The following is a 23948-nucleotide window of genomic DNA, read 5'->3' as shown; positions in this document are numbered from 1 at the left end:
AAATGGGAACACGAGATGGGAGCCACAGGGAGAGTGACACCCCAAAAATGGGGGACACGGAGCGAGCCAGCACAGAGGGGACAGGAGGGGAGGAAGTCACAGGCCTGTCCACAGGGATGGGCCTGGAAAAGGGGCATTGCAGTGGGGAATAAAGGGCTGGAAGATTGGGAAGGCCTGGCTAGAGATGCTGAGTTTGGTCCTGCTCCCACAAAACCCTCACGCTGGCAGAGCAGGGTCCAGCCTCCCTCCCAAGGCTGATCTCCACAGCCCCTGATCCTGGGAATGGCTAAGCTGATTGCAACAGCCCCAGAGATCTGCATCGAGCCTCTCCTCCCTCCCAGCACACCAGATCAGGCCTCCTGATTGTGTCATTTATTCCCCCATAAACAAAGCAGCCAAAGGAGAAACCCAGCCCAGAAATGAGAAACCTTCCTGGAGACGCAGCTGGGCCGGGCAGGAGGAGCAGAGCAGGGATGAGGCTCCCCAGCCTGACCGTGCTTGAGCTGGAGCTGCCTTGAGCTGGGGGCACAGCACCATCATCTACAGCTAGTGCCTGGGTGGCAAAGACCCCTGGAGAGTCCATCCTGCCCCACAGAAAAGCAGCTGGAAGAGAACACAGCCAGCCCTCGTGTTCAGGGCAGGAGCTGATCCTGCCTTGCCTCAGCAGGGAGCAGCTGCCCCTTCCAGGCACGTTCCCCGCTGTCCATTTTTCCCTGCTGCCACTACCAAGAACTTCTCCTGGGCAGGCCCGAGGTCCAAACCCAAAATCTGCAGCAGTGGGGCTCAAATCCTGCTGCCTGCTTTCAGGGGTTGTGTTCTATCCCATCAGGGAGCGACTTCCAACAGCTCACACCCTCCCATGGGGATGCTGCTGGGCTCCAAGATTCCCATGGGTCCCTTCCAGCTCGGGATATGCTGTGATTCCACAAGTGCTGTGACTCGGTGAGCAGCCACAGCTGGGATCCCCCAGAGGCACTGAAAACTGTCCCCTGCCCCAAGGGGAGCCTGGAGCTGTCCCTGGAGCTGCTCAGCCTGGCTCTGGTGCCTTCTCCCGAGGGCTGGAGCGTGAGGGTGATTTCCCTCTCACGTGTCCCAGCAAAGCACTGGCTCCTCTGTCTCTCAGCTCTGCCTTCCCAGGAGGAAGGGGAAGAGGCAGAGTGGCAGGCTCAGAGAGAGCACAGACAGACTCACACTTCCCATCTCTTTTCCCTTTCTCCCACCCTCCACACCACCTCTGGCTCTGCCTTTCTGGCACCTCTGCACACAACAGCATCGCTTTGCTGTGCCAGGGAGAGCAGCCTGACAAATTCACAGCAGCAAAATTCAGTGTACAGGGAGCCAGGGCTGTGGGAAGGGGAGGGCAGGGGGCACTCGCTTGGCCCTGTCACACTGCAGAAACACTTCCCTGTCACCCCTGCCTCAAAAGCTCTGCACTTCACAAACATGAATGCAAAGGCATCTAGCGACTGGAAGCACCACAACAGGAATTTTTAGCTACAAAACAGCAAAAAAGCCCCAACTGTCCTTGCTTGGAGCTGCCAGATGAGGAAGGATCAGGCCAAAGCATTCACAGAGACTGTTTGAAAACTCCTCTTGATCCACTGCCTTTGTTTATTTACAGAGGTGGAAACAGAGCAAAGGATCTTGAGGGAGGCAGAGAAGTCACTGGCTGAATGCACAGCCTATGAAACCTCGCCAAGTCACTGAGAAACCTCTGAACCGCCACTCAAATAGATTTTAAATGGAGTCCCAGGCCTTCCTACACTGAGGGTGATGAAGAATAAAATTAACTGAGAGCTTTTCAACGCACACACTGAGGACAAATGGCTTTTTAATTGATAATGCCAGGAGCTGGAGCCAGGGGATTCATCAGCATGCTTTGGCACCTCTCAGGACTGCAGGATTCCACCCATACTTGTGCTAAATGACACATTAACAGGAGCAGGAGTGCAAGAGGAGTGCAAGGACTCACAGCAGCTCAAAGAACTCCAGAAGCTGCTGCCAGAATTCATCTCTCAGAGTCCACCTACAGAGAGCAAGTCCTGCAGTGCAGACAGCAGCTCCCAGCCAGGTTGTTTGGCTTGGATTGTCCCCTGCAACACCAGGGCTGCTGTCCCAGGGGCAGGGATTACCTGCAGTGAGCACAGGAGATGATGGTTCAGCTTCAGCCCCATCCTCCTGCCCTGTCTCATGCCCAGATCTGGGAGGCTGGGATGCCCTTGTGCCCTGTCCAGCCTGGCTCTGCTCTCCATCCCCCTCAGGAAGCTCTTCCCAGCCTTGCTCTCACAGTTATGTGGCTCCTGGGACCATGTGGGAGCCCAGGCAAGGAGATGAATCTTGGAGAGACAGTAATTACTTCTGTCAGATTAATAAATTAACAGATCTCCCATTTATTCTCCAGATTTAATTTCCAATCCTTGCGTTTTCTCTTCCTGTCATGCAAACACACCACGAAAAAATATGGGAAGGCACGAGAGAAGCAGGAAAGGGGAGAAAGAGGCTTCAAGAAAGGGCCACCTTCCCCACTGTGAAGGTGTTAAACATCTCCAAGCCACTGAAATGGCTCCTAAAGTTGCAGAAAGGTGAGAAGAGGAAGAGAAACTCTGCCTGCACAATGAGCAGCCCCCCTTGATGGAAAAATCCAGCTCACAGTGCAGACATCTTCATCTTGGCTCTCTGCAGTCACTGCAAAGTCAATGAAGAGAAATTCCTAATTCAGGCACTCTGCATAAGAAATCCACCTTGGGCTGGATAATTCTGGAAGTGCCTATTTTTTCCCTCGGACACGAGGGAGTCTGGATGATTTGCTGCATTTTCCCCCTTTGTTTCAAAGCAGGGTCTTGCAGGAACTCTCTCAGTGAAATCGAATTCTCACTGACCTGGACAAGAGGGAGAGCTCTGCTCATCCACAGACTTCCCCAACCACTGCTAAAATCTCTTGTACAGAAGACCTCAGTCTCTGTTTTCTCCAAGAGCTGCTGAGATGGAGAACTCATTTCAGGAGAGCCTTTTCTCTTCAGAAATGACTTCTGAAGTGCTGCTCTCCTTTAGTGGGTCTTAACCAGGACAGCCACAAGGGGAACATCAACTGAGCCTGCCTCCTCCTCCTTGGCACCACTGGTTCTTGCCCAAATTTCTGAGCAGAACTTGTCTTTCCCCTTCTCCCTTTACAAATTCCCCCCTCTGAGAGAAAAGTGACACCGGCTGCAGATCGGATTTCAGGCTCATCACTTAAAGATGATGCGTTTTGGCCCAACGCTCAGCCCAGCCTTGGTAAAGTGATGCTTGGTCCCACCTCCTCCTGCCCTCCTGGACCTGTCTGAGGCAGAGGCAGTGGAAGCCCTGCTGGGTTTGTTGCAGGGGAGGAGGCACTGCAAGGACCTGCCCCTGTTTCCCAGCTCAGCAGAGCTCAAGTGGAGCATCCATGTAGAAATAATAGGAAGGAGAGGAAAATTAGGATCCTACTGTGGGCCATCAGGTCTTTTCCACTCCTTTCCCACTCATACATCCCTGGATGACCCTGGATTCCCTGCCTTGCTTGCAATTTCTTGCTGGCAAACACACAGGCAGGAGGATGAGAGGCTTCTTGCCAAGAAATAGGTGTTCAGAGCAGGAACAGGAGCAGAGACATCAGAGAAGCCAACAGAATCAACCTCTCTTTCCCAAAGCATTCCTCTCCTGCACATCCCAGACAGCAGGATGCTCACCTGTGCAGGTGCAGGGCTAAGCCAGCGCTTTTCCTTGTTATTTTGGGGAGCCAGAAGGCAAATCCCCCAAGGATGGCCGCAACCCACGGCCACATTCCGGGCACAGAAGGTAAAAAAAAAAAAAAAAAAAAAAAAAAAAAAAAAAAAAAAAGCCAGAACAAAAGGCAGCAGCGGCTCCCTGCCCCCTCCCTGCAGATGTCCTCTGGCTGCTGCCTAATCCGCCCGGGCAGCCGGGCAGCAGTGTCACCCCGCGGGGGGACAGCGCTGTCCCCTCCCCAGCGCCCCGCACCGAGGGGGGGTCAGCGGGGCCGGGGGCGGCTCATCCCCGCTCCGCCGAGAGCAGGAACAAAGCGCCGGGGCCGGGAATTCAGCGCAACCAACAGCATTTCCATGCTAATGAGCGCTCCCGGTTCCATCCTGCCGCCCGTGGCAAATTGGAGCGAAAATCCAGGCTTGAGAGGATGCAACTTTTATGTCCGATGAGCGTCGCTGGGCTCCAACACCAATCCTCTCCCTCGGTTTATTTTTAATTGACTCCTACTAAGCCGGAGTGCATTTTCATCCGTTCCAAATGGAGCAGCTGTTGAAACTGAAAATCAGCAGCAGAAAGTGCGGACGTTTCTATTTTGCGGTGTTCACTCCTCAGAGCTCCATTTCCAAACCTCAGCAGCCTGCCCAGAACAAAGGATGCCTTGGTGCAGAGCATTAACCCCCTCCTGAAACCTCTGAATCCCCATCCTGCAACCCCTACATCCCCAAACTGCAACCTCTGCACCCCAGTCCTGCATCCCTCACCTCCCCATCCTGCATTCCTCACGTCCTCATCCTATCCCCTCTTATATCCCCACCCTGCACCCCCAACACCCCATCCTGCATCTCAAATATCCCCATTTTGCAGAATCTGTATCCCCATCTTGCATTCCTCACATTCCCACCCTTCATTCCTCGTATCCTCATCCTGCACCCCTCAAATCCCCATCCTGCAGCCCCTGCATCCCCATCTTGCATCCCTTCCATCCTCATCCTTCAAAACCTGCATCCGCAACCTGTTTCCTTCACATCTCCATCCTGCAGTGCCAGGTCTGTGGATTATTACCCCTCCCTGGATCCTGCACCAAGTGTCACCAGCACAGTGGAAAAGCTCTGTCCCCCAGGCAGGGAGTGCTTCAATCCACAGGGTCAGTGCAGTTATCCTGTGCACAACACAAACCCCAGCACCTCAGAGACAAGCCATGGCAAGGCTCTGGCCCCTGGAGTGGACAGCTGGACCCCAGGAGCTCATCCCAAGGCTGGGATTTAGCAGGCAGGATGTTGGGATCAGGCACTAGAGCTGACAAGCTGGAGCTTGGTGCTGCTCACGAATAAGCTGTGCCCTCCTCCATGAGGAAAACACCAGCTGGCCAAGTCCTGGCCATCCCAGGGCTCAGTCCCAAGGGATAATAATCCACAGACCTGGCACTAGAGAATACACTGGAGAGCCCTGGGCATTGCCAAATCCCTGCACCGAGCCAGAGTCAACATGGAAATGCTGCAAATGGGAGCACCTGGGACGCAGCCTGGGAGCTGGGAGAGGGTTCCTCAAGCAGGGATTGAGCTCTGGGGTCTGGTTGGCTCTGAGGACACTCAGAATTCACTCCCAGCAAAGAGGGGAACAGCCAGTTCCTAGGGGTGTGTGCCAGTGTTTCTGCAGGTAGCCTGGCCATGGCATCCAGCTGCAGGTGCCTGCTGGAGAGGTTTCTGTACGTGGCAAGACCGGGGAATAAAAGCTCAACTTCCCTCCCTCAGGAGTCTGCAACAGGGCTTCTACAGGAGCAGCTGTTCAGGGCTGGATCCCTAATCCCAGCAAAGCCAGAGGGAAGGAAGCTAGACCCTGGTGTAGGAAGGATATCCATCTCTCCTTGTTTTCCTTGGAGAGCAGAATCCAAATCCCAAGAAGGAGAAGGAGGAGGGGGAGTGGATGCAGGTAACACTTTGCTGACACATGTCAGCAGGGCTTCCTCTGAAAATAACATTTCACACCAGGGCCATGCTGAGTGCCAGTCAGTTCAGATGCTTTGCCATGTATTAGGATTGCTGGGAGCTGAGGTGCTCAGAAAATCTGTCTCTGACCAGTGTGCTCCAATCTTAAAATAATTGATTAATTAAAAGCTGACCCTGAGCATTTTTTTGAAGGTCTGTCCCGAGCTCTAAACCTCGAAAAAGCCATTTTTATCTTTTGCCAACCAAACAAATCCAGTTCAGACCTCTGATTAAATATTAACAACTTTGCACAGACCACAAGCAAGCTCCACAGCTATTTATTGCTCCAAAGGCAGCTGCAGCAAGAAATACAGAACAAAACAAACAAAAACCAGCCAGGAACGAACGGTGTCATCCACATCAACAAGCTCCCCTTGTGTGCTTGAGTCAGCTCGGAGCCAGGGGGCATTTCAAGCATGTTTCACTGGGCTCAGAGCTCGAGGACCTGGTGCTGTTGGAGCTCTCCCAGCTCCAGATGCCTCCCAGCACCCCTTTCTGGAGTGCTCCATGTGCTGCTGATGTCAGTGGTCCTCACTTTGGATCTCACTGCAAAACCCCTGTGACGCTGGAAGAGCTGGGTGAGGGGGAACTGGTGATGGGCTGGATTTGTCACCCTTTCATGCCCGTTTCTAAGCCCAGTTTGGGGCTGGCAGAGGCCTGGCAGTGACATTTAGGGACACAGAGATGGGATGAGGGTGTGCAGGAGGCACTGAGGCCACCAGCAGCCACAGGGGTCAATGTTTGTCCCTGTGCAGTCACAGCCAGGGCCAGGTGTGGGACAGCACTGGAACCAAGGTCAAAACAACATCCCCAATGTGACCCCACCTTTGTACACCCCCTACATCCATCAAGGCTTTTCCCCAGCATCATTCCATCCCCTGGAGCAACAGGACAAAAGGGGATTGTTCCCCATCGTACTCCTAATCATTATTGGAAATAAAAAAGCAGCTGTGCCTGTGTTTGGGCACTGAGCCAGGCTGGGATCCCCCTCCCCACCTGATTTCCCAGGCACGGGCTCAGGTTTCTGACGCACAGGATCAAATAACCCATCACTCAGGGCAAGATATTATCCCCTATTACCAATTCCATGCAAACAGCTCTGCTCTTCCCAGGATTAAAAGCCAATTAAAGAACCTTGCTTTTCAAGGGGAGAGGAAGATGAGAGGAGGGGTTTTTGTGGGGGTTTTGTTGGTGTCTGGCAGGTAGGAAATATCCCCCATAAGGATTATCTATGAGTTCTTTTCAGATCACATTGATTTTGCTCAGAACCATTTGGGACTTGTGTCTCCAGAGGAAAAAGAGAAACACAAAGAGTACAACAACAAAATCCCCACAAGCCGTGCCCTAAAAAGGAAAAAGAAAGAAATTTTATTTGCAGGAGGATCAATGGTGTTTGCTGAAGTCAGCAATTGGTGTTTTGGGTTTCAAAGCTTTCTCAGGGCAAGGGAGCCTTACTCTCAAGGTGAAGAGCAAGCTCATAAATCTGGGAGAAGCTTCAAGCCCAGAATCTGCTGATTCCCCACTGCAGGGCGGGCAGAGCCAACAGGAAAAGGGCATTTGCTCTGCAAACAAGGAGCAGGATGAGCGCTTGTAAATCGCTGCTCACAAGGGAACAGGTGACATTCAGCCCTGCTGCACTCAGATCTGGGATAAAGGGGAACACAAAGGTGACTTTAAGCCAGCTCTGCACTCACAGGGGCCATGTGAGCACCTGGTTCCTCGTCTCAGCTCTGATGCTGGGAAAACAAAGCTTGTCTTCAACATGGACCCTGGCCCCAAAGACTAAAATCATGGAATGGGTTGGAAGGGAACTTAAAGGTCAACTTCCCCCTCCCCTGCCATGGACAGGAACAACTTCCAGGTTGTTCAGAGATGTGTCCAGGGCAGGGGGAAAGCCAGAGATGGGAAAATCTCCAGCTGGGACTGCAGCCAGCACAGCCAGATTCCACCACAAAAGTGCACAGGGACAACTCGTCCCATCGATCCCTCTTCCCCAGATTTAGGAGGAACAAACAAAAAGCCTCATCATCAAAACCCCCAGACTGCCTTTGCAGCAAGTCTCCTACCCAAAAGGGGCCCTGGGTTTAGGATCACAGGATCATTTAGGGTTGGAAAAGCCCTCCAAGATCATCAAGTCCAATCTTTGCACAAACACCCCCTGATCACTAAACCACAGAGCTTCCCCCAGCCTGCTTCTGTTGCCCCCCTGCCTCTCCCAGCCCCAGTACCCAAACTGGTGAGTTTGGAACCAGCTCCTGCCACTCAGAGCAGCCTTCTGGTACCAGGGGAAGGGAGCAGGGGTGTTGAGCTCCTGCCAGTGGGTGCTTAGCACACCCACCCGCCTCAGCAGGCAGGTAGGTGACCCCTCAAGGTCCCCTGCAAACCCAAATTATCTTCTGTTTCTATCAGGATGCTAAACTAGTACAAAAACATGTCTGTCTTTCTGTCAATCTGTCACTTCGTGTTCGCTTCCCTTTCGTCTGTCAAACGTTAGCCCAGATCTCACTGTCAACAACAGATATTTATTTGTTGTTTCCTCTTTTGTTTGCTTTTTTTTTCCAGGCCATTTCCACTTGAGATACACCCAGGCAGGCAGAGCCATACGCACACAAATAGCAGGGCACCATTTTCACTCTATTCCAGGCTTTTCATACTGGAAAGAATGGGAGTAACTCGCTCTGACAAGTGACTCTTTGCATTAAAACCAAGCTCCAGGCTCCTCTTGGCCACACACCTGGGCAAGGTGAGTGGATCTGGGCTGGGCAGAGATGATCTTTAAGGTCCTTCCAACCCAAGCCAGACTGGGATTCTATGGGAATGGCTCCAGGGCTGGGGGAGAGGCAGAGCCCCCTGTCAGAGCATCCTGGCTGCTTGTGGCCATGCCAGGGGAGCAGGAGAGCTCCCAGACCTCACCTGAATAGATGCAGACCTCACCTGCACAGCTCCAGACCTCACCTGCACAGCCCCAACCCTCAATTGGCTGCTGCCACACACCTGGATGGGAGACCCAACCTGGAGGGGAAGGGAAAAGCAGAGAGCAGGAGGAGCCTGGGGGCAGCACAGCCCTAAGGGGGGGCACAGGGAGGAGCCAGAAGGATCCCCTCCTCTTCCTCTTCAGTTCCTCCCAGGATTAAGAAAAAAAAAGAATATTTTTCCTGCCTGGATTCCTTTTTCCCGGCGTCCCTGGCCCATGCGAAGCCACCCCGTTGCCATGGCAACGGGCCGAAGGAACAGATGGGCCTGGCAGGAAAATCCCACTTCGAGGGGAATGCTCAGGGCCACACGCCCTGGGGACAGGGACGTCACCCCCTCCCCTCATCCTCCTGCCTTGGTGGCACCTTGGGAGAAGGAAGAAGGGACAGGGATGCTCCCCTCCCAGGGGGCCTGAACTGTCTGAGATCCACCTGGCTTTGGGAAAATCCACATTTTGTCAGACATCTGGAGCATCTCCCTGCCCGCCTCCAGCAAACCTCACCCCTAAACCAGGGCATTGCACAACAGGACGGGCACAGGGGACAGAATTCCCATCCCTGGAGTGAGTGGGCACAGGCCTCAGCTGTCCCAGCCTTGCTGGCTTTCCCAGACGGATTCATCCGACCAGACTGGGCTGAGGAGCTGGGTGGGTGAAGATAAAACTCAGCCACTAATCTCCCTGTGGATTAACCATCCACGTGGGGCCGTGGTGTGGGGCTTTGGAGCAGGCAAACAACAGCTGAGCCCTCCTGGAGATCCCACAGCTCCTCTGGAATATCTGTCAGGAGCAGCCAGGCCTGTCCTGGGCACCCAGAGAGACGAGGGTGTTCTTTCACCTCATTTTTCACCTCATCTTTCACCTCCTCTTTCCTCACCCTGTTTGCAAATGGAGCTGCAAACCTGATGCAGCTTGTTGTGCTCAGCCCCAGAACTGGTTCCCTTTTTGGGGGAAGACAGCAAGAGTGAAGCTACACTTCAAAGCCTCCAAAGCTGTCTGGGCCTGCACAGGTGGAGGACTCTGTGGGGAAACACAAGCTGAAGGCATCAAGAAACTCTGCTGCAAGAAAAGGGAAAATAAAAAGAAATGGCTGCTCCTTTAGGACTTTACCACAGGCTGGCTCAGCTGCTCGAGCCCGTTTTCTCCTGAAAAACCCAAGGCAACACTCGCTCTCCAGAGCCAATTTTGGAGCTGTTACCACCATTATCCCAACTTCCCTCGCTCCACACAAATCCCTGTGGATCGTGGCTGAGTTCTGCGGCCCTGTCCCCATTCCCACAGGGCCCAGACAGCTTCTTTCCTTGCCCACAGAGTCCCTGGGAGATTCTGGGACTGGGAAGCCGCATTCCTCAGGGCTCAGGAGCGAGAGGAGGCTGAGGATGGGGAGCAGGGTGGGAGATGTTGGTGCTGGGAGGCTGCAGGGAGCCCAACCCCTCCTGCCTTCCCTGCCCTTCCCTGCCAGGCTGCTCCCTCCCCGTGGCCCTGGCACGCTCTCAGGGGTGCTGGGTGCTGGCCTGGGGGCCCAGCCCGGCCCAACCGGCTCCCAGCCCACACCGTGGGAAGCTCAGGAGCCCGTCCTGCCTCTCAGGTGTGGCCCTTGGCCCGCGGGCTCCCGCCCGGAGAGCGCTCCGCTGCCAGCTTGGAACGGAGCAGAGACAAGGGCAGCAAAGCCTCCCGGGCTGGATGGCAGCACCAGCACCCCTTTTGGGGGCTTCCTCTCCTTCACAGGGGGTTCCCAGACATTTTTGTTTTTCTGCTGGTGTCTGGAATGCCAGGGCTTTTCTCCGCAGAGCAGGTCGGGTGCAGGAGCAGCCGTGCCCACCTGCCCCACACCCTCCCCCTGCCCCACCAGCCCACCTCCTTCCTTCCCTCTGCTCCCTTTCCCGGATCAAAGCTGCCTCCCCCTCCCTGTATTGCAAACATTCAGCTCTGAGATAAGAAGCTCTCCAGCAGCACTTTATTAATCCCACAGGAGGCAGAAAGAAGCAGAGTGAAAGGGTTTAGTGTGGCCAGGACAGAGACTAATGTTCCACGAAACACCTTTGCAAAAGAGAGCCACGTCTTTTTCCCAGAAAAGTCTCCTGGGAAGCTTGGGTAATAATTAACAATTATCGAACTTTAAACCCTCCATCTCTCTCTCTGTCTGTGTCCTGACCAGGATTTTGTAATAACTCCCCCAGTCTGGAACACTCCCAGCCCGGGGTGCTGGGGTGCATTGGGGCTGCAGGGTGAGGAGGAGGAGGATGCAGACAGACTCCGTGGGCAGGCAGGAGGCAGCTGCTGACTCTGCTGCTTCCCTGCTTCTCCACTGAGCTTGGATGTGAACCTCCCTTCCTTCCTCCAATGAATCCTGCAGCTCCTTTGGCCACAGAATGAAGCGGCTCTTTGTGGTTCTTCCTGGGGAAGTTTCTCCCAGCCTTGGAATGCCGTAGACTCTTGCATATGGCTGAAATCGTCATCTACCCAGGAGAGAGACTGCAGAGCTTTTCCAGCACAGAGACACTCATTTAAACCCATCTGCTGTCTGAGGCAGCCACAATTGGTGCCACGTGAGGCTCACACTGGGACAAGTTGGGTGGCACAGTGGGCCTGGGCTCCATCCCTACCTGCTGGAAGCACCACAGAGTTTTGGAAGTGCTTGCTCAGTGTTTCTGTTGTCTGCATCCTACCACGGGGCAAGTCAATGTCAGGAATCCTGCTCACAGCTGTGTAGGGAGTTTTTGGGAGAAGCAAAACTCACTGCTGCTGTCATGGTAAGGCATCCTTCCTGCCTCAGGACCCAGGGCAGACCCAAGGACGGGGCAGGATTTGAACACCTGACGGTCATTCCTGGTGCACTATCCAGCAAAGAGCCAGGCTGTGGGAGGGAAGGAGCAGGGAAGTGCAGAGATGTCCAGCCCACACCTCTCACCCACCTGCAACCCCTCTTCTGGAAACCAGAGGTGACCCAAATGCAAGACTCAGAGCAAGAAGTCAAGAGACCTTTGAATTCAAGCAGGCAGGGAAGCCAATGGACCATGTTCACCCAATTCCATGATTTCAACCCCACATCCCACACCCAGAGCAGCCAGAAACTTGCACTGACAGAATATTTGTATGTGGATCCATGCAAAAGCATTTCCTGCCTTCTAAACTCCCTGGGCAAGGAGCCGCCTGCTTCTGGCTGCTGTGAAAAAATGACCAAATAAAAGGGAGTCACCTTTCCCTGTGCTCTGCAAATGTCTCCTGCCTGGATCGGGGAGGATCAGGTGTGCAAGGCACCCTGCAGACACGGGGCAGTGTGGGCAGAGCAGAGAGGGACAGCTCCCAGCAGCTCCTGACAAGGAAAGGCACACAGAGGTGAAGTGAGCTGGCCAAGGATATTCCAGGGAGCTGGTGGCAAAGCCAGGAAACGCTGCCAGCCCTTCTGAGCTCAGCCTGCCTTTGCCATCACCTCCAGGCCATTCTTTCCATGTAAGTAAAAGCTGATTCACGCCTGGTAGGAGTTGGTGTGAGGCAGCAGATATTCCTATTTCCAGTGAGGTACTGTAAGGTACTCCACGGGCATGGCAGCATTTGAAATGTCAAGAATACAAAAAAAAATATATGTACTTAAAGAGAATGATTTGAGCCTTTTATTTCCAAAGTGAGGTTAGAGGCAGTGAAAGGTCTCAGATCAATACCAGCAAAACTGCAAATTGGAGTCCTCCCCTTTGCCACAGAGAGGGGACAGCTGAGACAGCATCTGCACAAACAGCCTGCCCACAGCCCCTGCCAGCCTGCCTCAGCTCTGACCTTGAGGAGCTGCCTCCAAGTGGGAAAGGCAAACTCCCCCTTCCCTTGCAGCCCTGGGCTTCTGTTCCCTGGATGCTGATTTATTTAACTTGAGTACATTCTATCTAGGGAAGAACCTGAGTCTTGAGAAACTCACTCCACGTGCACACCAAGGAGAAGCCTGCTTCATCCTGCTTCATCCTGCAGGTAGAGAGAAACCCCAACGGGGTTTTGCAGCACAGATTTTGAGGTAAATCCAGAAGAGAGCTTAAGTCCCAGGCTGGCTGTGGCATTTTGGAAGGTGAAATGCAGTTGCCTGCTCAAGTGCTCCATTACAAACAGACTTTTCTTCCCCTCCCTGCCCCACAGCTGTCCCTGTGCTCAGCCCTGTGCCCCAGGGACCCCGGGAAAGGTTGTCCCCATCCAAAGTTGGGATCAATACAGCTGTCAGGCTCTGGCCACACTACCCCTGCTAATTGGAATTACAATAGGCAGACTGCAGCTTTCACTCCATCTCTCTGTCACTTGTCATAATGTAATCAAAATCTCTCTCTCTCTCTTTATCACCGAGCGTGACAGGAGCAGAGGCGGCCACGAGACTACAGATTCCTTCAGATCTCACTGGGGCTGGGGAGCTCTGCCCCAGGGCTGTGAAAAGAACCCCTCACTGCCAAAACTCCACCTTTTGGAGGAGCAGGAACACAGGAGAGGTAGCCTGAACCCCCCAAGGGGCTGGGCAGAGCAGGGAGGAAGAGTCGGGGATGTGGGCAGGGGGTGCAGCACTAGGGTGTGACCAGAGGCAGCCACAGGTTGGTTGTGGAGGTGGGAGGGAGCCTCCCTCCTCTTCCTCACTTCCTCCTGCTATCCCAGGCTCCTGCCTCACCTCAGCCACGGGTTTTGCCAGAGCCAAGAGTGAGCAGGGGATCACTGGATGAGGCACGAGGCAGGGGCACGGGGCACTGAGCAGGACTCAGAGCCAAAGCTCTCCTCACACAGGAGCCTGTGCATGTCTCCTTCCCCCTGCTCTGAGGGCTTGGCCAATTTACAGACCCAGGGTGATCCATCCTGGGCAAATGGTGCAGCATCCGTGATTTGTTGGCCATTATTAAACAGCAGTAATGCAGGGCTGAATTACCCAGAGGAGGGAGGGATCAGCAGCCTGGACGTACCCAGCTCCCCTGAGAGTGGCCATAAACAAAACTTAAATAATTAGAGTGCTTGGGTGGAGATGCAGCCTCTAAGTATTCTTAGGCTTGCGCAAATATGGGAAATAAATTCTTGGAAGGTGCCAGGCTGGATGGGGCAGAGGGAGGCTCATTTTCCAGATCACTTGAGAGCAGCCGTTATAAATCTCAGTGAAAGATGCACCTCCCCAGGCTGGCGATATTTTTAAACTCTGAGAGAGAGAGAGAGAGAGAGGGGGGAGAGAAAAAACACATTTTAGTATTTACACCACAGGCGAAATGGGTATTTAAAAATCAGGGTACATTTTCCAAAGTCTGTTCCTGCCACGCCAACAAATAAAGAATTTTCTTTCTATAGTGTGCTAGCTGGCAATATTAGCCCCAGAGAATTCACTGCTACCACCATCATTCTGTTGTGAGCTGAGAAATCAAACTCCCAGAAGGACTGGGGGAGTCAGGGGATAAAGGTTCTTTCACTGGCAAATTGTTACTGCAGCTCCGAACTGAATCAGCAGCAAATGCAAATCCTTGGAATCCTGAGGGGTGACTCCTGCCCTGTCCCTGCTTGCTTGGTGTCTGGGATGATGTCCCAGGGGAGTGTCCCTGCCCTGGTGAGGCCAGCTGAGCTCTGGAGCTGGGAATCCATGGATCAGCCTGGGCAGGATCACCAGGCCAGTTGGTCAGTGCTGGAGTGGGCACACGTGAGCTGCTTTTTGGGTGGACATCCAGGAAATCTTGTCAAGAGCTGACTGATCAGGGGTTGAATGAGGCTGCAGGTGACAGGATGTGAGAGCTCCCAGCCTGGCTCTCTGAGAACCCCAAATAAGGCACTGCCTTTCCCTGCAGCCACTGCAGCCTTCCTTTTCCTCAGTCCTGCTGCTCTTTCCCTCCTCGTGCAGGGAGAACATTCCCCCTTTTACGAGCTCTGCTCTGTTCAAGCCTTTCTCCCTCCCTCCCACCCCTCCCCTCCCCAGGACTGCTGCCATCCTCCAAAGGATCCCATCCAGCTCCTATCAAAGGGATACAGGAGCACACCCATCAGGCATCACAGCATCCAGCAAATCCCCAAACAAGCCTCCTCAAAAGATCAGAGCACTGTAATCACTCCCTGTGCCACGAGATCCCAACAAGCCCTCCCCCACTTTCCCTGGGTTCTCAAGCACGAGGTAAATTTGGCAAAGCTCAGCCCCATCACTGGGAAAAGTCTCTCCGAAAAACTCACACACAGAGAGCTCCTGGCCTCTCCTGCTCCCACGGCAGCACCCAGATACTGGGGGGCTGAACTGGAGTAAAGAGATCCAAGACTGCCCTTTCCCCTCAGCACCTTGCACAGGAAAATAAACTCACCATTCCCAAGTACAACATCCAGCACTCCATCGAGCCTAGCAGAGCCAAGAGGGGTCCTGTATCCAATGGAAACTGGCAGCTGATATGAATTACAGCATGGCAGGGATGCTGCTATGCAACACATCCCTGATCCTCAGCGGCCATAAATGGGCACAGCCTTGGTCCTGCCCCGTATCCAGAGATGTCCCTTCCTCCAGCAGGGTCCCCACACACTCTGTTGGTGCAGCTGACCAGGGGAAGAGCCCAAAGAGGCCCAGGATTGAGCAGATTGTGCAGTTATCTGCACCAACTCTGCTGCTGACTCCTGTTCCAGCCCTTCAAACAACACTTCTGCTCACACTGCCTTGGCTAAGTGAGGAGACAGGCAAGAAAAAGGAAATACAACCCCTCCAGAATAGGGGAGATCTTCTTGTGTGTTCTTACAGCCCCTAAACTGACCTGGATTATCTGTCCTTAACATTTCCTCTAGTTTTGGCACCCCCAGGTTAGGAAGGCCATCAGCACTGGTGGGAACAAGACTCTGGGCTTGCCTCCAAGGGGTCTCTGCTGATTTGTGTAGCCCAAGAAAAGTCAGAGTAAAGCCCCTTGGATGCCTCTTCCTAAGAAAAATGTAGCCAGAGCTTGATGCAGGTAATTCTCCAGTGAAAAGTGTCCTCCTGACTGCAAGCTTTGTAGGGTGATATTTCTGGGAAAGGTTTCAAGGCAAGGGGAACCTCCACCAGGGCTTGGGTGAGTTATGACTCCACAGAACTGATACCTCGTTAACTCATAACTGATAACTCATCCAGCACCAGGCTCGAGCTGAGCAGGCTCAAGGACAGGGCAGGGCTCAGCCCTCCCTTGCTGCTCTCTCCTGCCCTGAGTGCCACAGCTCCTCACGCAGGGCAGCAAAACCATCCCGTGCCAAGCTGCTCTGCACAGAAATCAGGAACAGGAAGTGACAGAAAATCTGACCTTTCTCCTCCTTACTTCTCTTGTTAAACTCTGCCCTGGGTCTGTGACTTCTGCCCAGCATGGACCATTTGTAACCCTTGGCTTTGCCAGGACACTCAGCCCAACAACCTCTAATTACAGCTCTCTGCTCCTGAGTCACACCAGCCTCTTGTACACATCAGCATCAGACCCTGAGCCCACAGCCAGAACTCTGCCCCCAAACCGTGCCCTTGGGCTGTGAAAATGGTCAGTGGGAAGCTGCTCAAGCAGCATTTCTCTTGGTGCAGAGGGTGTGCACAGGGGAAGGGAGGGATGGATCTTCCATGAGAAAAGCAAAATAGTCTCAAAATCAGCCTGATTACAGGTAGGGAGAGAACTGCTGGGAAGAGAGGTGGAGGCTGAGTCCTCTTGCCTAACCAGGCTTGGGAGTACCTGCTGTCTCTCAGCCAGGTGGTCCATCTGGTGCCTGCCGCTGCTTCAAGGCAGGGATGTGATTTGCAGGTCCTGGACCACATCTGGAGCATCCCTGCATGGTTGGGAGCAGATGGAAGCACTTTGCTGTTTCCTGCAGCTAGAAAGGCAAATAGGCTGGGATGGAGGACAGAAAACCCCTTCTTTGCTTTAACTCCCAGGGAGGATAATCACACTGATCCTGCCTCTCTTGGGCTCTCCTCCCTGCACACCTGGAGGCTGAAGTGCTGTCCACCAGCCCCCAACTAGTCTGGCTCAGAGCCAGGGAGGGCAGGCCTGCAGCAGAGAGAGGCACATTTGGGTGGATAATGCTTAGAAATGCTTCCCTCTTGCATCACACCAATAATGTCAAGGCAGGATTATAAACCTCCTGCAGGGACTGCTTTGTGGTGGGAGAATGGAGAAGAGATGTTCATCAGGTTGGGTCAGTTCCTCCCACCCATCCCCAGCACCCCACAAAGCTGCTGACATGACAAGAGACCGCTGGCCAGGCCCTCTGTGCCTTCCTAGCATGGCCCTCCTGTCCCTCAGAGCTGGGGACAGTATGGAACTGAAGCTGTCTCCCCTCTCCATGGCCAGGAGCTGCTGTTTGTGCACCCTGGGACTGTGGGAACAGCTGCAGTCGGTGCTCAGATGGGGACAAACACTCAGTGGGCAGCAGGAACTGAGCTCCACACGTGTCCCCAAGTGCCTGTGGAGGCTGGGACACAGCACAGAGCAGCAAATTTCTCTTCCCATTTCTCCATGTGACAGAGGGGAAACTCTCCAACTCTTCTTCCTCCTACGAGCGGCCCTTTAGCATTTGAGCATTTTCTTCTGCTACAGAGCCAAGGGGTTCCCCTTGAAAACCCTGTGTGTGTGCTGGGATGTGCCTCAGTCCAGCCTGGACTAATCCTTCACTGGGAGAAGCCAGGGAAAATGTGCACCTGGGAGAACATCCATGGCTTAACAGCAGCCAGGAGGAAATGTGTCATGAGACATCTCATTCCTTAAACAAACCTTCACCTGAAATGCTGCTCTGGGGTTCAGGAGCTCGGAATTCTCCGTGCTGGGATGCCTGAGCTCTGGTAATTAACACAAAGAGGTGTCTCCAATGCAAACTGGGTCCCTGCACCAGCTCACCCTTCAGCAGAGCTGCCCTGATTTAATCTGACGTTATTTGAAAAAGCAAGATCTCCAGGGGTTGTGAGACTGGAGTACCTTTCTTTGTCCCTCCCTCATTTGTTTCTGCTTTTTTGCACTGATAAGCCTGGCTGGCCTGTGAAAGGGACTGAGCAAGAGCCACTAGCACCTCGGGCAAGGATGTTGCAAGACTCAAACTCTTCCTCAGCCGCCCTGAGGACTGTGGCTGTCCTCCTGAGCACTGGCCAACTCACCCCTGCAGCTCTCAGGCACAGCTCAACTCCAGCTCTTCCAAAAATTTTTGGCTTGGAGCAAACCAGTCTGGTGGAAGGTGTCCTTGCCCAAGGCAGGGGTTTGGAAGGTCATCTTTAAGGTGCCTTCCAATCCAAATGATCCTGGATTCTGTGATTAAAACCCCTTTTTCCTGCAGTGCTCACCCCCATCCCTGTCTGCTGTCAGTGCTCTGTAACTCCCCAGGGGAAAGAGCCTTCCCCTGGCTCGGGGTGGCCACTTGCTGCTGTCCCCCCAGGCTGTCCCCAGCCCGAGTGGCACTAGCAGAGGGCACGAGGTGCCAGTGGCAGCCAGGCCTGGGAAGCAGGTCAGGGACAACCGGCTCTTCTGGTTCCTTCCATGATTCAGCCGAGGTGTGAGCCCTGCTCAAAGGAGCCCTGTGGTGCCTCCCTTTAAGCTTGGCTTTTGTGGCTGGCCCAGCTGCAGTCCAGAGCAGGGGTGATGCAAGGAGAGATGTGCCAGGCTTTGCCAGCATCTCCTCGGCCTCCAGCTCATCCCAAGCATTGGCTGTGCTGCTGGATGTGCCCCTGGAATCTGGGAGCTCCTGCCTGCTTGAACGCTGCCGGTTCAGGGAGCAAACAGCATCTCTGCCATGGGGCAGACACCCTCCTGCTCGTGGGCTGAGCTGCCTCTGCCCCAGCCTGGCGCCTCACCCACGCTGACACACTCGGCAGCTCCTCAATGCACGCCAGGGTAGAACCCGACCGGTCGGTTTAAGTGAAGTTTAATGAGAAAAAAATCAGCCAAAGATACACTTTTGCCTCCTGAAATAGCCTGATGCAGCTGTTTGTGAGTTTTGGGAGGAGGCAGGTGGCTGAGGAAGAAAAAAATAACAACCAAGAACTCAACCCAAAGGCTGAACTAGACTCTGGCAACTATTTTGCATTTTGGAAGTTACTTTGAGATATTAAAGCAGATCTAGGAAGTACAAGATGGAGCAGATCCTGCAGTGACACGCTCTGGCTCTTGCCAGCACTCCAGAGAGCTGTTGTACCTCCCCAAAATGAACCCTCCCTCCAGCTGCAGCCAAGTTTGACCTCAGCCCCGCAGGTCACCACGGCTCAGTCAATGCTCCTTTCAAGCGCAGCGCTGGAAAAGCCCTGTGTCAAAGCAGCTCCAGCCACCTCTGCAGCTCTCCCCCGTGGAGCATCTCAAAGCACTTTGCAAAGCGTTCCCAGGCCCCTCTGGGAGATGAGGAGGTAGCCCAGCAATAGCAGAGAGGAATTTGTCTGCAGCCAGCGTTTGGGAACAGAGGCCCAGATGTGCAGAGGCAGGACCAGGCACAGACGATGCCTCTGCTCTGTGTGGCTGCATCTCAAGCTGCAGGAGCTCCACGGTGGGGATAAACAGACAGATTGTTAAGGCTTGTAAAGCATAAATTTAACTGCAAGTGTTCTTAACCTCTGCAGATCAGCTGCCTGGGATCTCTCCTCCCCTTCCCCCACGGCTTTCCAGCAACCCCTGTTGATATCAGTATCTTGAATGGAGCTCGAGTTGATACCTGGTTCCAAATGGATGGGCATGGAAGGCTGCAGGAGCCATGAATTGAATCCGTTCTGGACGATTGAACTGCTCACATTAAAGATAATTTGTAAAGCAGATTTTTATACGAGACTCCTTACAGCTTTTACAGCGGCGGAACTTTTATTTCCTTATCAGAGAGAAAAAAAAAGCTAACATCTGAAGGGGGAGGTGGGTGGGAACAGAATGAAATGGCATTGATCAGCTGGACATGAAAGGTTTTCCAGAGAGCAGGCACTGCTCTGCTCCTTCTTGGGTGTTGGGTATGAAACCACATTTTCCAACAAGTCCACAGCTACTAATTCACTTGTAGCAGAGGATCCTGAGTTTCCTCTCCTTGTTAAGAAAGCCTCTCTGTACTCAAAGCTTAAATACAGCTTTATATATGTTTATATAAATATATGATTTTTTGGCACAATGCATTGTGAACTCGAGGAACTGCTTGCCTCAGGAAGGCATCCAGACCTGGGGTCTGGTGAAGGCTCGCTGCTTCCCTGCAGCTCTGTGTCCATCCACAGCACCCAAATGAACAAAATAAATGAATGAATAAATATTTAATATACAGGATCAGACACTCCTGCAGCTGCGGTGCATCCACCACTAAACTGGTCGGGCCGAGAGTCTCGCCCACACAGGCTGCAGGGCACCAGAGCTCAGGGCCAAGGTTTGGGAAGGATTATCCTCCTGGAACACTGCGGAGCTGGCTGTACCCCGGGCTTGGCAAGGCACCACGAGATGCACCACTGGCTTATCCTGGCAGAGCTGTCAGCGGGACAGTGCAAGACAAAGTGCCACGCTATTGCAGTGGCAGGAGACGAGCCCGCCTGACTGCTGGCAGCACAGCCCTAAGAACAGCCAAAAATAGGAGAAGTGCGGGGGGAAAAGTCTCTCTTGGCAGGACAAGGTGAGATGCCAGGCTGTGTCAGGGTCACTGCGTGTCTCCTTGGTGAAAGCAATTCCCAGGGGAGCACGAAGTCCTTTTGGTTCAGCCAACACGGTGACCACAGCGTTACTGCCCCTGCGGTGCCTTTCCCCTGGCTGTGGGGAGGGGTTCCTGCGCGGGGCTGCCCGGTGGGAGGATGAGGAGGGAAGGCCGGGTGAAGAACAGCATGGAAAGTTCTGAGACTCCTTGTGAGGAGCCAGAGCGCAGGCAGGCACCTGCCTGCAAGAACAGAGGAGTACAGGGAGCCCGAGGCTGTCCCTTCCATCACCTCTTTTTGCAATGCACAGCAGATCCCTTTGTCCTGGGAACACCGAGGTGCACCCAGCCCTGCTTTCTCATCGCCCAGTTAACCTTTTCCCTCTCACAGCCTCCCTGGTTTCTGGATCACCACTCCCTCCCATTTCATCTCTGTCCTCATCCATTTTAACCGGACCATCCAGCTGTGATCTGTTGATCTCCCGTGTCCTGATGTTATCAATCCCTGTCTTTGCCAGCGCCGGGCAACTCTGGGCCCTGCCATTTGCTCTGATGGGCCAGACCCCGCTCACCGCGGCCACATCTCAGAGTCACAGCCCAGCCAGCCTGGTGCTGCTCCGGGACGCTGCCCCAGCCCCGATATCGGAGGGGCGGACGCAATTCCAGCCTGCCTTCACCGCAGCTTGTGTCCAGCCGCAGACCCCAGCGCTGCTGCAGGCACAGGCTGGATCCGCTCGTGTGCCCGCTGCCAGCGCTCCAGCCCCAGCCACCAGCAGCCGAGCCCCAAAAAGGCAAAACATTGCTCTGTTTGCATCTCTCAGTTCATTCACAAGCTGTAAACGCAGACTGCCGATCCCCTTTCCACGGCTCCAACTCCCGGAAAGCCCTCCAGGATGGCATTAACCCGTTCTGCACTGGAGCAGAATAAATGAGTCCCCGCAGGGCACTCGCCAAAGTGGGTCACCCTCCCGCTTCCCAGTGCTGGGCTGGAGCCCGGGGAAGGTCCCAGCCCAGGGAAGGGACACACGGACTGCTCTGCCACCGCTCGGGTGGCTCCAACCAGCTGGGCAGCAGTCGCTGCACATCTCTGCCCATCTCCTGCGCTCCAGAGATGGATCAGAACCCAAGGGATGGATCGGAACCAAAGCGATGAATAAGATGCCATCAGGCAGCCAAGCTCAAAGGCAGTGAAAGGAAGCGCTGAAAGCTGGGAGCGGTCCAGCCCCTCCGCAAAAGAGCCCGTGGGAAGTGTGTGCGGAGAGGAGCGGGGATTTCGGGGATGCTGGAGAGCCGAAACCCTCCACCTCTCCTCCCGAAACATCTGCGCTCCGTGCCCAGCCTCGTGGCTGCCTTTCCGGGGAAGCCTGGCTGCCGCGTCTCGCTAGACGCTGCTCGATCCAAAAATCAAACAAACGGCCTCAGCTCGCAGGGCTCCGGAGCCCGCTGCCTGCAGCTGCTTCCAAAACAAACGAGCGTGTTGTTCCGAGCCGAGCCGACGCTGAAACCGGCCCCGGCTCTCTCCCACCATCGCACAGATGCTCCCACACCTGCTCCAGACCCGGGCGCGCACCCCAAAACGCCGATCCCACCCTTCCCCGCACTCCCCGCACCCCTTTTCCCCCCGCACACCCCCTCCAGGGCTGCCTCCAGCCCAGCGCCCTCCGGGGACCGGCTCACCTGGTAGGAGCGCGGCTGCCAGGATGCAAACTCCGATAGTCCACCACGATGCACGGCAACTTGTATGCAACCGTGAAGCCATGAGAGTTCCTTAAGAGCGATGGGCAGGGGTCGGTCTGGCAGCGCCGCGGGGCCCCCCACCCTCCCAGCCCCCGGTGATGCTCAGGTCTGCTTGAAAAAAAAAAATATTTTTTTTTTTCAAAAAATAAAAAAATAAAAATATGATCGTAGGTGCGTGAGGACAAAGAGGCGGCGGGAGGGCGGGAGGGCTCCGGGGGGAGCTCCGCTCATCCGCGGGGCCCCTCTGGGCGGGCGCGGGGCGCTCCGGCCGCGGGGCAGCGCGGGCGCTTCCTTCCGCAGAGCCCGGGCGAGTGACGAGGGAAGGGGTGGAGGGAGGGGGGTAAAAAATTCGATTTAAAAAAAAAAAAAAAAAAATAAAAAATTTGAGGGGAAAAAAAATCAACCAAAAGAAACCCCAGACGAAAAAGAAAGAGGGGAGGCAAAACAAATAAAGAGCGGCGAGGCAGAGCCCTCCGCGGGCTGCGGCGGTGCCGTGGCTCCGGCGGCGGGGCTCGGCAGCCCCCGCCCGCTGCCCGCCCTGCGCTGGGGGCCCCGGCGGCGCTCAGGCGGTGCCGGTGCGGGGCCGGGCGCGGCGCTCCATGGCCGGGCGGGGGGCGCGGGGCCGGGCCGGCCGCGGGGCGGGGGTGCCCGGGTGCGGTGCCGGGGTGCGGTGCCCGGGGCGGGGCTCGGCGGCCGCGCACGCACACCCGCACACACTGTCGGGCGGGGCCTGCCCGTGATGTCAGCGCTCGGCGGAAGGAGGGCGCAGCGTTAACCCTTCGCCCGGCGGCTCCCGGGGATGCGAGGCGAGGGCGGGACGGGTGGCCGGGCTCGCCGCCCGCCCCTCCGGATGTTGGCAGCTGGCGGCAGCTGGGCTTTGTTCGCCGTGTCCGGCCGCGCCGCGCAGCCCCGGGCTCCTCGCCGCGGGCCGGCCGAGGTGCTCCCGCCTCGCCGCCCGGGGCTTGCGGACTTGAGGCTGTTCCCGAATTCCCCTTCGGACGCCGGAGAGCCCGGACCGCGGGTCTGGCAGTGCCCGACACCCCCGGCTCCCAGACTGAACATATTTTTCACCCCGCGCGTTGTGAAATACGTGGAAGCTAAAGCGGCAATCCGAAACGCCTGGGATGTGGCTACACAGCGTTTTCCTGGGGCCTGCTGAAAGAAGGAGCTTGTTCTGGCCACCCTCTGTGCGCGCTGATAAGCGAGGGGATTCAGAACTGGCACAAGAGCTGATGCGCAGGAGGAGGGGGCAGCGGTTTCGCTGCGCTTTGTAGCAGCCTTTATTATGTGGACACAGCCACAGCCTTTGTGGATCCCTCGCTAAGGAGGTGTTTAGCCTGCTAATGCCGGCTCCTGAGCTGCCCTGGCCTCTGCAAGGATGCTGAACCCCAAACAAAGATGTGAACAACAATGACAACAACCAACAACAAAGTCATGTTGATTTCAAGCTCCATTAGAACAACACAGGAACAAATCAATGCCTGGCAGGCAGAAAAGGACGGAATCAGTGGGGAAGGATACCACACATAGTGGGAAAGGGAAAGGGGGGGCAGCCAGCAGCTATAAAAAGATACCCCTAAGGACCCCTTCAGCAATCTCCTCCTCCTTTTAATTCCTTTAGAAGTTAATTCCTGTTCAAGGGAAGGATGGGCAGCTCTATAACAAAGCGGATTAGCCAGATACAAGGTTTGTTCCGAAATAACAAAAGTTATTACGTAGTAATGAGGTTTAGTTAATAGATTCGCAGACTGTAGGGCCACTGGGATTCCTTTGGACATCCTGCCTGTGGAGCTGAGGCTGCTGAACTGATGATTTCTGCCTCCTGCCCCTTCTCTAAAGCTGCAGACCTGAGCTGAGGAGTGCAACCCCCCATCCTTGTGGACAGGCAGGCTGTGGGGAGTTCCCAGCACCCTTGTTGCTGGTTGGTTTTCCTGCCCGTGGAGTATTCATCTATCTAATTTCAGTTTTAATCC

At 54.8% G+C, this 23948-nt stretch overlaps 1 protein-coding gene across 1 annotated transcript in view; it reads right to left on the bottom strand.

The window, feature by feature from the left end:
• NECTIN1 (nectin cell adhesion molecule 1) overlaps positions 1–22464 on the bottom strand; it is a 57719-nt gene extending 35255 nt beyond the window's left edge. Inside the window, exon 1 of the mRNA XM_005528484.3 lies at positions 21916–22464. Coding sequence (XP_005528541.1) covers positions 21916–21997 — 82 coding nt within the window. The 5' untranslated portion in view covers positions 21998–22464. The remainder of the gene's footprint in view (positions 1–21915) is intronic.
• Positions 22465–23948: the final 1484 nt, after the last annotated feature.

Source organism: Pseudopodoces humilis, chromosome 25 (genome assembly GCF_049639895.1).
Source record: "Pseudopodoces humilis isolate 2021_Gansu_Grassland_sample_001 chromosome 25, ASM4963989v1, whole genome shotgun sequence".
Lineage (NCBI taxonomy): Eukaryota > Metazoa > Chordata > Aves > Passeriformes > Paridae > Pseudopodoces > Pseudopodoces humilis.
Note: the sequence above shows the minus strand (reverse complement) of the source record. Positions and strands in the feature narration are given on the sequence as shown.